General features: G+C 47.5%; 1 protein-coding gene across 2 annotated transcripts in view; it reads left to right on the forward strand.

Moving 5' to 3' along the window:
* Positions 1 to 14,454, forward strand: part of Ppm1h (protein phosphatase, Mg2+/Mn2+ dependent, 1H) — a 260,861-nt gene that overhangs the window by 136,044 nt on the left and 110,363 nt on the right. Inside the window, exon 5 of one of the 2 annotated variants that reach the window (XM_039079145.2) lies at positions 396 to 12,767. The exons of the other annotated variant lie outside the window; for it this stretch is intronic. Within the exon in view, the coding sequence (XP_038935073.1) occupies positions 396 to 540 (145 nt within the window). The 3' untranslated portion in view covers positions 541 to 12,767. Of the gene's footprint in view, positions 1 to 395; positions 12,768 to 14,454 lie in introns of those variants that run through there. 2 annotated transcript variants of the gene reach the window in all.

A 14,454-nucleotide genomic window follows, 5' to 3' on the forward strand; every position in this document is an offset into this window, starting at 1 on the left:
TGTCTGACTCGGTGGCCATCCTCCGTGCACAGAGGCGGGTGACTCATCCGAGGTGGCCTGGTCTGCAGAGCAGACAGACTTTCCTTCCCTTGTTAGCTGAGCGCATCCGCCATATAGAAGGGGGAAAAAGCAGCATCTGCAGGATACTCAGTTCCTTTACGTCTCCCAGGCAGAGGTAATCGAGTCAGCTCGATACCCAGGGATCTTAAGGGACAAGCGGCAAAGCAGATGGTGGGTGGATTTTCACTCTAAGCCGGAGTGAACCTGGAGCATGGAAGTGTCAGGAGAGAGGGCGTGCACTGTGTTTGAGTCGCCAGCTCTTCAGGTTTCGCTCCTCCTCGTTTCAGGAAGGTACCCTGGCTCCATTTTACAAGACCACTTCATTTTGTTTCCAGAGGGCTCCGGCACCGAGGATCCATTACTGCTGACTTCAGACAATGTCTCAAGGTTTCGAAGCTGAGAGTGGGCGAACTTGTTCAGACTGAAGGAAGGCAGTTAAGAGTCACTAGCGTCTTGATTCCACAACTGCAAGCATTGTAGTCACAGGCAGCAGCGAGACAGCTAGGCGCTAGGCACTTGCTTAATACCAGGACAAGGGCATGTTTAATTCTGTCAATAATAGGGTGAAAAGTAGGAATTGCTGTTCTCACTTTATAAGAAGCAACTTTCCCAAGGTCCCTAGTGATGAAGGAGAGGACTGGAGTAAGAGAGCCAGATCCTGGGAGACTAAATCCACCCATCCCTCCACACTAAGACTCTTTTAACATCTCTAAAGCAGGAATTTCTAGTTAACATTTTTGTTCCCTGTTTATTCATACGGGAAATACCGGCACACTTCATATTCAGTGGCACCTCAGAGTCCGCCCAGAATGCATTATGGGTATAAGTAAGTGGATAGCTATGTTTAGAAACCTTTTCCTCTTTGAGACTGAATCTATGTGCCCAGGCTTGCCTTCCCCTCCTCATTGTCCTGTCTCAGTTTTCCGGGTGCTGGGATGGTGATGGTCACACATGACCGTGCCTAGCTCCTACAGAACAATGTAAATGGACTGCGTCTGTCTTCATTACTTTTTTGTAACTGTGATAAAGCAGCGATACCAAGGTAAATAAAATAGTTTATTTAGGAGGTTTTGGAGAGGTAGAGTGTGTGACCATCATGACAGGGAATGTGGTAAGCACGGCGCTTACTGGAGCTGTAACTGAGGGTGTCCATCTTGCTCTTAGGAGGTAGAGGGAGCAAGCCCAAATTGGTGCAAGTCTTTTTGAAAAGGCAAAGCCTAACCCAGTCACACACCTCCATTCAACAAGGTCACACCTCCTAATCCCTCCCAACAGTTCTCCCAGCTGGAGACCAGTATTCAAATATGAGTCTACAGAGACAATTTCCATTCAAATCGCCTCAGGACTCCTCAAACTTTGGGGGGCCTAACCAGTTCCTCCATAGTGTTGAAAAAGATGGTTTTTCAAAACAACTTTCTAAAGTTCACAGCGTTTTAAGACCATTTTAGAAGTTGTGTTTTCATTTTGGAGACAGTCCCTGTTGAAAACAACATAACTGTTAGATCAAGCATCTCTCTCAGAGAGTCAGACCTTCATTCAGTGTGATTATGATTTTCTTAAAACAAGTGTCTGCCAGACTTCGAAAGTGACCTCGAAGACTCCTGAGAACTCATGGTGACATGCTTAAAACTCTCCTGGAGGAGGTGGAGTGATCAAGGGTGTGGCCATCTATTAGTTCCCATGCAAGAGCAAGCAAGCAACCATTGGGTCAGGTGTGTCCAACTAATTGAGTTTGAAAAAGAAAATCGCATGCAAAAGAAAAAAAATAAAATAAAAGACTCTTATACTGTCTTAAGAAAGTGTGTGATCTGTGTTGACAGCATTCATAGCAGACGTTAATGCGTACAGGCGGGGGGTCAGGGGTCAGGCAAGCCCTTCTACCTGCACCTTGGAAGCTTGGCTAGGATGGCATCCGGTTCATATCCCTTTCACTCCCTCTGAGTTTGCAGAATTTTCCAATTTAACTTAAAGCTTTCTCTATTAGGTCAGAGGTGAATTCCTACAGCAAGTCTGAACTTTCATGAGGATAGGATCTAGATATTAAACAAGACTTACATTTCTAAATTCAAAACCAATTACATGTCTGTGGTGTCTTCTCTCATAGGCCTCTCCTCTCTACTGATAGAAAGATAATGAAACCTTACATAACTGCCTCCGGCCCTGGAGACTGTGAAGGGCTGTTCATTCCTTGTTTTATGCCTGCGTTTCACCAGTGGCCAGTGCTGCATGTTCTCGGAGCTCCTCGTCGCTCCTGAGTGCTTCATCCGTCCATGAGCCTCTCTCTGATCCAGAAATACACTTGATCTGCTTCCATTGGCTGCTCCAGGTCTAGGACACCTCTTATTTTCTTTGACATATATCTAAAAACATCACAGGCGAAGCACCACTCTACACTGTGGAAGTTAAATATGCCGTCTCTGCCTCTCTTTTCTTTTTATCTCAGTGTATTCCTTAGCACTGTCCAAAGCCTGTAGAAGAGATTAAGAAGAAGAAAATAGTACAGTCAGTCAGCCACAAATACACGCAGAGAGGCAGACCTCTGTGTTTCCTGTCACATCTCCACAGGCCACACAGGAGGCTTCTGGGATGCTCTTTTCCCAGCCTGTGGCTCCCTAAGCCCGCAGCGGTACTTGGGCACCTGTGTAGGAGAACCAGTTACAGCTCTGTCTCAGGCATCCTGTGTCAGAAGCCTCCGGGTCGGCAGCCAGCAGTCTGTGTTGTAGCAAGTCCTCTACATGATGAGGATGTGTGCTGCTCAAGGTTAAAAGCTGGACTCGAGGGGCTGGGCATGCTGGGTGCACAGCTATAATCCCAGAATTTTGGAGGCTGAGGCAGAAAGCATACATACAAGAGCAACCTGGGGTACGGAACAAGACTCTGTCTCAAGGAGAAAAAAGAACCACTACTTTACAGTATACTCTGAGCACCTGAGAGAATGAGGAAGGGGCCACTGTGCCCTCGGGGCTACGGAACGATAGCTCCTTCCAACTCAAGAGTAGTGTTGGTGGTAATGGTACACACACATGGGTGCTATATGGCACTTGCAAGAGAGTATTTCCTCTTCCCCTCTAGGTGCTGCTACCTAAGGGAAGTGGGCCAGCTCACATCTCTATCCTGTGTCTTGGGGTCTCTTAGTGTTGCATGTAGCTTTGCAATACCCTGCTTTAGCTCCAGGAAGTAGCCATACTACCAGCCCCCTCCCAGCTTCCCTTGAATCCACAGATCACACACACACACACACACACACACACACACACACACACACACACAGAGAGAGAGAGAGAGAGAGAGAGAGAGAGAGAGAGAGAGAGAGAGAGAGACGCACTACTCTCTCCGGCATGGAAAAGCTTGCCCTTATTACTCTTAGCTCCATTCCTCCCACCTGCCTTTAGATGGTCAGTTGAATCTAGTCCTTGCTAAATATCTCGGACCACCCACCTATAGAAGTGGTCACAGCCCGCTTCACCTCACATAGTTGCCTGGGTCTCCTCTCTCCAATGCATGGCGAACTCCGTCTCTCCTTTGCATCTCCCTTTTCCTCTAGGAACCCAGAAGTCCCACCTGTACCTGCCACCCAAAAATTGACCCATTGCTTTCTTTACTGACAGATCAAGAACCAGTTGGGGAACAGATCCTCAACATGAGAACTGCCCCTATGTCTTAGTGACAACCTGATATCCTAGAACATAGGTCCAGTCATTCAAAGGTGGAATTAGAGTGAAAATTCTTATATGGCCCAGCTCCTCTCTCAGCCTCAGTGCCCTCAGCTGAGGAGAGCTGGATCTCTGAGAAACCGTGGTTGCAGTCTTAGCTCCTGCTCCCAGCCAACCAAGCTGTGATTTTAATATCTTCTCTTAACGTGCTGGGAGGCTTTGCAAGGTATTTATAGGAAAGAAGTTTTGCCTGTGAAAGTGTTAACATGAGGTTACTGAGGTTAGGCTAGTGACCCTCTCTATCTCTCTATCCCTTTATTCTTGGCACTGCCAATGGGCACCACACTGCATTAAGATGGCTACCAAGGTGAGAATCCATTGTAACAAGTCCTGCAGATGGTCCTCTTTGCTGTATTATTCTGCAATGTCAGATGTGGTTAATGCTGAATGCCGGCAAGCTAATTTGGCCTTTTAGGTCATTTTATGGTGCACATACTTCGGTGAAACGGTACTTTTTCTGCACCTATAATCTTAGTTGATCTGTCCCCAGCAGGAAGGTAGTATGTGAAGGCCTTCAGTGTTTGATGAGGTCTTTGATGTCTGCTAAACTGTCCTTACTGGTTGTCATGCGTGGTTTTCAGATGGTTGTCTTCTCAGGAAGTTATCTGAATACCCTGGGCATTTGACCTTCAAGCCTGTCCTCCTTTCCAGAGGAAGGCACCAAACTCCGGGAGCCAGTGGGGAGTGGGTGTTATTGATAGCAGGTAGGAAAAGAAGGCTACACACAGCCTTCATAGGTGAGCCTGTCTGCTGGGGGTGAAGTGCAGCACAGCAGAAAGTATCCTGTCTTGCTGTGTTAGTTCCTACTCCTCGGATGCCACCCACGCTTGGAGATAATACTCAAGGTTCCCAGGAAAATGCTTCATCCATTTACCAGATACAGACCCCGCCCACGCACTGCGGTTTGCCTTTGGCATGAAGACTCAGCCATGATCCAAGCAAGCCCAAGCTCTTGCAGGTCTGGAAGGGGGATCAGCATGGGAGTAACGTGTTGGGTGTGCTGCGTGGTGATGCCTAAGGAGAGAAAAAGACGAAGGACTAACCACACAGAGAGTTGTGAGTTGCAGTTTTGCGGCAGGAGTTGGGGAGCACAGAAAGACGTTACCCACGACCAGGGAAGTGAGGATAGGACAGAAGAAGTGAGGCCCCAGCCACACTAGCATCTGGGAGGAAATCTGGGGACCGGAGAGAAGTGGACCAGGTTAAGACAGTGGCGGAAGTAGACGTATGGGTACGTGTGAATGAGTGAATGAATTCCTTTCCAAACGTGCTTGCACATCTACCATGGAAACCAGAGGTCTGAGTGATGCTGATGGTAAAAGCCTTGCTCTTGTGGGGTTTGCTTCATCGTGTGGGGTTGAAAGCCGTAATGAATAAGATAGGGACAGTGTAAACCTCACATAGAATCATGTCAGCATTACGTGGTAACCAAGTGCGTTCGAGTGCTTACTCTAGACACCGTCTTGCTGTACGGTAAGCACTTGGTAAGTCAGAGTTGTGAACGGTGATCATTAGTATGCCTTCTTCCTTTTACATCTTCTACAGAGAGAAAACTTCGCCCCCTTAAATGTATCTCAGTTTACAATAAGAGTGTGGTGGGAAGTCAAATAAATCGTGCATTATGGAAGAAATGGCTTGAAGGGGGGGGGGCACTTTGCGAACTGCTGAGCTGATGAAAAGTGTGTGTTAGGAGCTCTCCTGGTGGCCTTCGAGTCTGCCGTGGGGCTCCGGTGTAGAATGTCACTCAGCTGGCGTTGCTGCCAAATATCCGTGCAGGTCCCTAGAACGCCCGTCTTATTGGTTCTGGGCTGTGTCCTGAATTCAAGTCAGTTCACACCAGCGCGCTCCCACCAGCGTGCTCCCACCGGCACAGGCGTGGGTCTCCCAGAAAGTTTACAGTGATAATCTAGTTACTTTGGGTGCATATTGGCTGCACTGAAATACTCTTTCCGTTCATCTGGTTGATTTTCACAGAAGCTCTCCCTGTTTGCCTTTCTTTTGTTTTTTTGTTTTTGTTTTTGTTTTTGTTTTGTTTTTGCTTTTGCTTTTCTGCGCCCAGGTCTTTGTGTAGCTACCTTCTGGTTTAGTTACTGTATGCTTGGGGTTTTTTGTTTTTTTGTTTTTTGTTTTCTTTTCTGTCTCTCAGGCATGTTCTTTGTGATTCTGAGTAGGCAGGCAGGTCAAATAGCCATCAATATGTCACAGTCCTTTTGCCAAGTGTATATTTGAGCCCGGGGGTGAATAGGTCATTACTTAAAAAAAAAAATGACTAGACTACTTGCTGTATGCATCCTTGGACCCTTTATTTAAATGTGTTCTCGTAGCAGAGACCCAGTGTAGTGACAGACAAGAGCAGTCAGGTGAAACACATGCATAGTCAGACTGGATTTAGGTCCTGGCCTCAGCTACATTGTGTTCCGGGACCTTGAACAAAATACCGAACATGCCTGCGGCTTCCTTATCAACAAAGGTATTAGAGACCTTATCTAGGATATGTGTATCTGAATGAGCTGCCCCACCCCAGAGCAGCCATGTTTGCACACCACAGCATTCTTTCTGAAAGGCTATGAAGGTGTCCCTTACCTCTGAGCGCGCAGAGTCCTTTGCTCAGAGCCTCTCAGGAGTGATGATGTCATACCCGGAAGCCCCAGGCAGCACCTTCTGCTAAGCCACTGCTCTTGGCAGCAGAGGTGTAATTGCATTAAGCCAGGTGTTAATTACTGTTTTGCTACACCACCAGCAGGCAGTCTTCTGGCTGAGCCAACATTTCAGCAGGAACTTTCAGGATCACTACACCGCACTTGTCCAGCGGAGCTCAGCAGAGGGAGGGAAGTTACATCCGTGGGTTTTCCTGACGTATCTGTGTGTAATGTGGGTGCACAAGTGTATACAAACGTACAAATATGTCCCAGGATATGCCTAAAGGAAATTGGACAACAGGCTTGGAAAGCCAGACAAACCCCAGCCCTCTTTTCCCTTAACATTCAGTATTTCACAGACTTCTGCGCCCTGCTCTAGTCTGTCCCGGGACATTCTGACTTCTTCCACACGTGTGATTGGTCTCGGCAACTCGGCAACAGTCCACCCGTCATGCCTAGCCCACCATATCTTCACCAACCCCGCCCTGAGTTCCCTCAACTTACACAAATGTCTCTGTGCCTTCCTCCAGCTGCTTTCTCTTCCTATGCAGGGTTCTCTGTGCAAGCCTGCAGTCCCTAGGTGAACTCCTTCTGGGACAGGCTCCATTCCGTTCCTTCCGGTCAGCCCTCGAAGTCCAATTTGCTTCCCCTTCTTACCCGCTAGGATGTGTGGCAAAGCTGAAGAGCTCTCCAACTACTTTTCCTCTTCCTCCTGGGCATGGAGAGCATCTTCCACAGCCCTGTATACATTTAGCACATGGCCACATAGCAATGTTGCAGCCAGAGGACTCGAGCAGAAGGATCTTCTAGCCCATAAAACCTCTTGCACACCATGATTTGAAATATGTGCGCCACACACTGAATGGCATGTTCTGTACCAAATCACCACTTTCTGTGACCGTGACTTCATTTGGCAATAGGATCTTGGCAAAACCGGATGAGGTCATACTGGATTAAAGTCCACCCTAAATCCAGTAACTGTCATCTGAGTAAGATGGCCATGGAGAGACACAACACAAGGAACGCCAAGGCATGTGGGAAACCACCATAAACTGAGAGAAGCAAGGAAGGATGTTTCCCCAGAGCCTAGGACGACCCTGACTACTACCAGAGCCAGGAGAGATTAGATACCGTTGATCTGAGCCACTAAGTTTCTGTGACTGTCACAACATCCCCAGGAATCTGCAATGGACATTATGTTCCTCCTTGCCCCTCTGCAAATAGAAGCTTGCTGATGTGGGCAGAGCATCTGGCAGCCTCTCCTCTCTCTGTGTAGAACAAAGGCTCCCACAGTGCCCTGAGCTAAACAGAGAGCGTGTCTTTATAGGAAATAAACATGCCATTGGCACTTTCAGGATTTATCACCTGATCTATTACCACCCTTCATCTGACACTACTTAAGAGCACTGCACTTAGTACACACACACACACACACACTCGGCTCTTTTTTTCCTTAGAGGTAGGGTGAGGTAGAATGAGACAGGGTCTAACTCTGTAGCTCAGACTGACCTTGAACTGATTGATGGTAAACCTCCTGCCTCAGCCTTCAAGATCCAGTGTTATAGGTGTGACTGACCTTGCTTCAGTCAGCTGTGGAATCCGCCCTCCTTCGCCAGAGGGTCTTGCTCCTCACACCTGCCCAGTGCTCACACCTGCCCAGTGCTCACACCTGCACAGTGCTCACTCCTGCCCAGTGCTCACACCTGCACAGTGCTCACTCCTACCCAGTGCTCACACCTGCCCAGTGCTCACTCCTGCCCAGTGCTCACTCCTGCCCAGTGCTCACACCTGCCCAGTGCTCACACCTGCCCAGTGCTCACTCCTACCCAGTGCTCACACCTGCCCAGTGCTCACACCTGCCCAGTGCTCACTCCTGCCCAGTGCTCACTCCTGCCCAGTGCTCACACCTGCCCAGTGCTCACTCCTGCCCAGTGCTCACACCTGCCCAGTGCTCACACCTGCCCAGTGCTCATTCCTACCCAGTGCTCACACCTGCCCAGTGCTCACTCCTGCCCAGTGCTCACTCCTACCCAGTGCTCACACCTGCCCAGTGCTCACACCTGCCCAGTGCTCACACCTGCCCAGTGCTCACACCTGCTCAATATACCCCAGTGTCCCCCTTCAGTCACTTTATCCACGTCCTATCTCTGAGCAGCTCACCTAGCTCACCGACTACCCACCAGAGTTTCCCCACAGGCCTCATCCCACAGCCGTTTCTCTCTCTCCATTCTATTGTGTCTGCACAGTGTCAGAAGCCTTCCAGAAACACATGGCACTGCTAGACTCTGTCCTCGCCTTTGCCCGTCCCATTACTCCCACACCCCGAAGCAGAGCCAACCTCACCAGCTTCTGGCTTGGCACTCAGGGCAGCAGTCTCCCAGACATTTGTTAGACAAGGTGAACTTGCTGCTTCTGGTCTTTTTGAAGGATTGTGTTGAATGTGACAGTGTGAAGGGTCTCCAGTTCTTGTATCTGCTTAGAGATTCCCAGATCTGTGCCATGAGCCTCAGCTGGAGAAGACTGTGGAGCGTTAGCCATGGAAGGGTACCGCAGACACAGTGGTTCCTGTGTCACAGCTTCCTCCTCTCAAAGTGCCGTCGAGGACCGCTTGCTCTCCCATGCACTTGCTTGTGAAGGAAGAGCTGGTAGAAATGGAGGTGTGGGCTTTTTCACAGATAGCCCTGGTGTGCAAGCATATTGTGAACTTCTAGAAAATCAAAGGATACCGCAGCACATGCCTTTCGCATTCATTTACTAATCCCTAGCTTCTGATGGTCCCGATTTGTCTCCACAAACCTTTGTCCTTTTTTTTCATTTTATGTGCATTTATATAATCTCACATGCAACTGTCCCTGGAATGAGGTAAGTAAGGTATAAATAAATGAGATACCCTAGAAGACTCATACCTAAAATGCTCAGAAATGAAGGAATTTTCCTTTCCCCAAATGGTGCCATTGGTGTCCCCAACGTTCCAGGACACAGCAGTCATTTCTTTCCTTAGCACTACGACCAAACCCCCAGCAAAACAACATCAAAAACAAACCAAAAAAAGCAAAAAAAAAAAAAAAAAACTTGAAGAAAACCCTTGAAAGTTTACTTTGGGCTTACAGTTTGGGAAGGTGGTGAGACAGGCAAGGCACTTGGAGCAGGGGCTTCCACAAGAGCATGAGCTAATGGTATGGCTTGTTCATACTAGGGCAGATCAGAAGATAAGATCATCCCCTCCCTGCCCCTGAAGCATACCTTGGGATGCCACCTAGAAAAATTAAAACAGAAACATCACCTCTTCTTTGAGGTCTTTCCCTGCCTCCCCAGTGCCATCCCAGACAGACCCCGTTCACTGGTTCCTCCATGCCTGCTGCCCAGGCCTGCTTCAGCTAAGCTACCACCTCACTCTCACAGTCAGCATAATTGGGTCTCTCTCTTTCTTCCCTAATGGGCACCGTCTCATTTGTGACAGGAATCAAATCTCACTTTATATCCCCTCAAAGCTCTTCCAAAAGTAGGCTCAACTCCTCTCAAAAATGCTTGAAACTAGTATTTCTCCTTGAAAAGTTTGTGACAGTGTTGATACCATGACAGATTTGTCTGTGGTCCTAAAGGAGCTTGCAGAAGTTTGACTTGAGACAACACTGTTAAGAAAAGGCGCACGCAGGCCTGGAATGTCACGGAGATAGTTAATTATGATTAATTGCCAGTCCAGTCTGTCCCAGCACACACCCTGTCATTTCTGACACCAGATTCCTCCTGCAAGTGCTTCTTGTGACCTCCCTCACGTCTCCTTTGGCCTAATACCAACATCTCTCTACTGAGCTCCAACAGATGCTCTGGTCAATCTCTTCAGCTCTGTCTGGCACCAGCCTGGTTTCTACCCACCACAAGGATAACCTTTGAAAAACAGACAAATTCCCTTCCCCAAACCCTCCAGAATCAGTTGTTGAGCTCGTCTAAACTCTTGAAAGAACATTCAGGGTCCTCCCAATTGGCCCCAGCCCTTCTCTCCAGTCTCCTCCTACCTGTCCTGCCCTTACTGCTGAACCACCAGACAGGGTTTGCCCAGCTCTTCTCACACACTGGAGGTCCCCCTACTGTTAATCCCTAACACATACAAATACTTATGCCTGGACAGCACCCCTTTTGGCTTTCTGGGGGCTCCCATACCAGTGTTGGGCCCCAGCATTACTGCACCCTCTAGAATCTCCTCACTGAAGCTTCCTGTTGACCTCCCTAGACAGGCACCCTCTTCCCTGGGTTATAGAGAAATGTCTGGCAAATATTAGTGCTTACAGATTATTTGCCACTAGAAGGAAAGTGAGAGAAGGGACTTAGAAGTCCTCATTTGATGGGTAAAATTGTTGATGTGACCAGTGTTTCCATTCTGCTCAGGGTCCCATGGATCTGATTTGATTCAATTTTTTTGGTTAAAAATTTCAAATTGCGGGGTTGGGGATTTAGCCCAGTGGTAGAGCGCTTGCCTAGCAAGTGCAAGGCCCTGGGTTCGGTCCCCAGCTCTGAAAAAAAAAAAAAAAAAAGAAAAGAAAAGAAAAAAGAAAAAAAATTCAAATCGCACCGAAGGCTGAGCCCTCCATATGCACAAAATGTTTATGCTCACTGTGGCAGTTGTCCAGTGTTTCAGACAGATTTACCTCAGATCAGTGGCTTGGCTCTGTCTAGCAACTGAAGCTGTGATCTCCACTCGCTAATTTAGGGCACACCTAAATTTGCAGCACGTCTCCCCTCAGCAATGTAGGACATAAGCCTGGGGACTTTGGTGTCCCCCGACAGTGCCTCTGCACATGCTGGCCCCAGCGTCAGTGGTCTCTCTGGGTATGTATCCTCTCTCTCCTTCTGGGTCACGCACATCTGCTCTCATTTCAGTATTTTCGTCCCTGGTAATTGTCTGAATGGAAATTCACCGGTTCCACATTTCCAGCATTACAGAAGCAAGGCTACTTAGCTGCAAGGAATGTATTCCAAGCTTCCCAGTGGACGTCTGAAACCTGGGCCCTGCAGGCCCCTGTGCGTTCTGTTTCCTATACTTCGTCCCTGGGAGGCATATTAATTTATAAGTTGGGCACAGGGTAAGATCAACTGGGATGGGGATAATTCTAATGGTATGCTTTTTTAGTATTCATTACCTAAAATTTTTGAGTGATTTGTTTCTGGAATTTAGTGATTAAAAATTTAGCTGGTGACTGGCCTCGGGTCTCTGAAATGGAAGGCCATATTGGATTTCACTAAGGATAGGAGGTGGTATGCTCACCATTAGCATGAGACTGACCCAGTGCAAAAGAGAAAATGGCAGCTAGGCTGGCCTTCCCAGGAGGGAGCTGAATGCATCAGTAGCAGTGTTCAGTTGTGAATTCTTTTAAAAGTCATTCTGAATGCTCAAAGACAGCTGGGAGTGTGGGTGAGAAAGGATGGTCTACCACAAACAGGGGCAATACAGGAGAATGAGGCAGGATCCCTGAGGAAAGTCCTAGCACGGCCTTCCATCTGGCCCAAGCACTGACCTCCCCATGTCCTGGCTTCTTCATGATGGAAATGAAACTTGGGCACTAATGAGATTAAAAAGCTGAAGGGTGTCTGTGAAGAAATGTCATTTCCCTCCGCTCCGAGTTATGCACCTCTCGTTAATGTTTAATGATGTGTGATGGGTTTTGGGAGTCACTGTAGTGATTTGAACTTTCTGTACTTGACAAGCGTTCTCTCTAATTATCCACAGAGAGCAAAGGAGCTGTGGGAAGAACGAGCAGAGAGCTGTTGAGAGGTTGTAGCAATTTGTGTTATTCTTCCCTGGTTGTAACAATTTGTGTTACACTTTCTCCTGCTTTGTCCAGTGCTGAACAATTAGCCTTAACTTGAAAAGCACACTCAAAGCCCCGGCTGTTCTGGGCACTGCCTGGCTCATGCCGCCTGCCCCACCTCCATACGGTGCTCAGTCCTGGGCTAGAAATGATTCATTGGACTGTGCCATGCAGGAGGTAGCCATGTTCTGTGGAAGAGGAAGATTGAGCCTTGTTGATGTTCAAAGAAGCAGGCCAGACTTACAGGGGAGAAGCCAAAGAGCCGGCTCTCCACCTAGGTCCACCTGTCTCTCCCCAGTCAGACCCCATGTGGCCAGGCACAGTACCATGAATGGGTTCATAGACCTAGAAGAACCAGACCTCTTGTCTGACTGGGAGGTGCACGAGCCCAGGTAAACCTGCTCTTCACACCTGCTGGGTGACTTCAGGCACATTGCTTAAAGACTAGCATCCCTGCTCATCTGCAAAGTAAGGTCACCTTGGGTTACCAAAGAAAAATCAGATACATTTTACAGCAGATGTTCCTGTAAAATATAAAAGAAAGAAAATGCATAAGTTGGATTGTTTTGTTTTGTCCCTTCAGTTAGAGGAACAGTTGATCCTGTAAGATCTTATAGTCCAAAGATGGCGTCTCCAGCCTCCGGGTGGCTTCTCTGCTCTTCACTGTCTGTGGTTTTCCTCATCTGTACTTTATAATGTCTCTATTGTTAGATATAGCACATGTATATGTGTTACATATATGTTACATATGTGTAACTAACGTTACATATAACACATGATATGTTGTTACATATAGTATACATGTGTATATATAGCACGTGCATGTATATATTACATATAACATACAACATAAAACATGTATGTATAGTGTTACATATAACCATATTGTTATATGTGATCTTTTTGGCCTCTACGAAATCAGTAATAGAATGTCTGGCCAGGCCTGAGTGCTGGTGAGTCTTTGTGCTTCCACTGGTTTGTGGCTTCCTGACAATGGAGCAACAGTTTGACTGACAGGAGCCCAGAAGGTGATAAGAGGGTCTTGTCTGCTAAGCCCTCATCACTTGTTTGGTTCATATAGGCAAAGCTTTAGTTGTGAGTCCCTCCAGGTAAGCCTTCCTTACCTAATGTGGCCACCACACACAGCCCACCTGACCACTACCCATGACAGAAACTCTCTAAAGGGCTTCTCCGGTGAGCCAAACACTGGTGGGAAACACTGCTGGCACTTGATTGTCTCTCTAAAACAGTGACTTTGGCATAGCGCCGAACAGTGTAGTCAGGGTGGGACCTGCAGAGTAGGTTTCCAACTGGGCCCACAGGGAGCCCTTTCCTGCCTGGTTCTCTGGGCCAGCTACCGTATCAGGTCCCAGGAGTGAGTTCCTCTGACAGGAGCCACACCCATAACTTCATACCACACTACAGTAAGTCATCGTCACTAAATTCTCAAGAGTCCTTGCTTTATCATGAGCTGTGGCTAAAATTAACATGAATAATATTCACAGGTGTAGCGGCCTGTGGAGGAGACGGTGGTCATAAGCATGCCTTCACAATGGTGTGTCTCTCCTGACACACAGGATGCCCGTATGCAGGACTGTCTTTAGGGAAGTTCTCTATACCCTATCTGGGGACCTGAGAAGCTTGAGCTAGGAATAGCTCCACCTGGTATTTCCTGGCAGTGTGCAGAGATCTCTAACCTAACTATAGACACCAAAACTCATGTACTCAGGATAGTATTTTTAATGCTAATAAGCCTGCATGTTTTTTACTTCATACGTGCTGTATTTCTTATAGAAAATTCAAATAGGCAAAAAGAAAAGTCTATAATCTCATCCCCTCCCAAAGTCCTAGTAAGCATTTGTAGTGAGTAGACTTTTCCCTCATGAGCCCCTCCAAGAAATTGTAGTCCATACACTCTTTTAGAAACTAATCTGCCCTTTCCTTTATAAATAACAGGTCATATGGGAAAATACTAAGCATATCTTAGTGGCTTCAGAAAAGGAATATAAAATCCCATTAACTCGTCTTCCATAATTGTGATGTTCTTTGGGCCTTGGTTTTCTGCTCTTGCCGTCTTTGAAAACTTCGACTACATGTTCTGTTTTTCTACATCCCCCTCTGTCCCTTTTGCTGTCAGCCGCTGTCGCATAAATTGCATGGCATAGAGTTGTGTTCCTTCTGGCCCTTTTTTGCAAATCTTTACTGTGTTTGCACCATAGATGAGCTATGTGTCAG

The sequence above is a fragment of the Rattus norvegicus genome, chromosome 7, assembly GCF_036323735.1.
Source record: "Rattus norvegicus strain BN/NHsdMcwi chromosome 7, GRCr8, whole genome shotgun sequence".
Classification (NCBI taxonomy): Eukaryota; Metazoa; Chordata; class Mammalia; order Rodentia; family Muridae; genus Rattus; species Rattus norvegicus.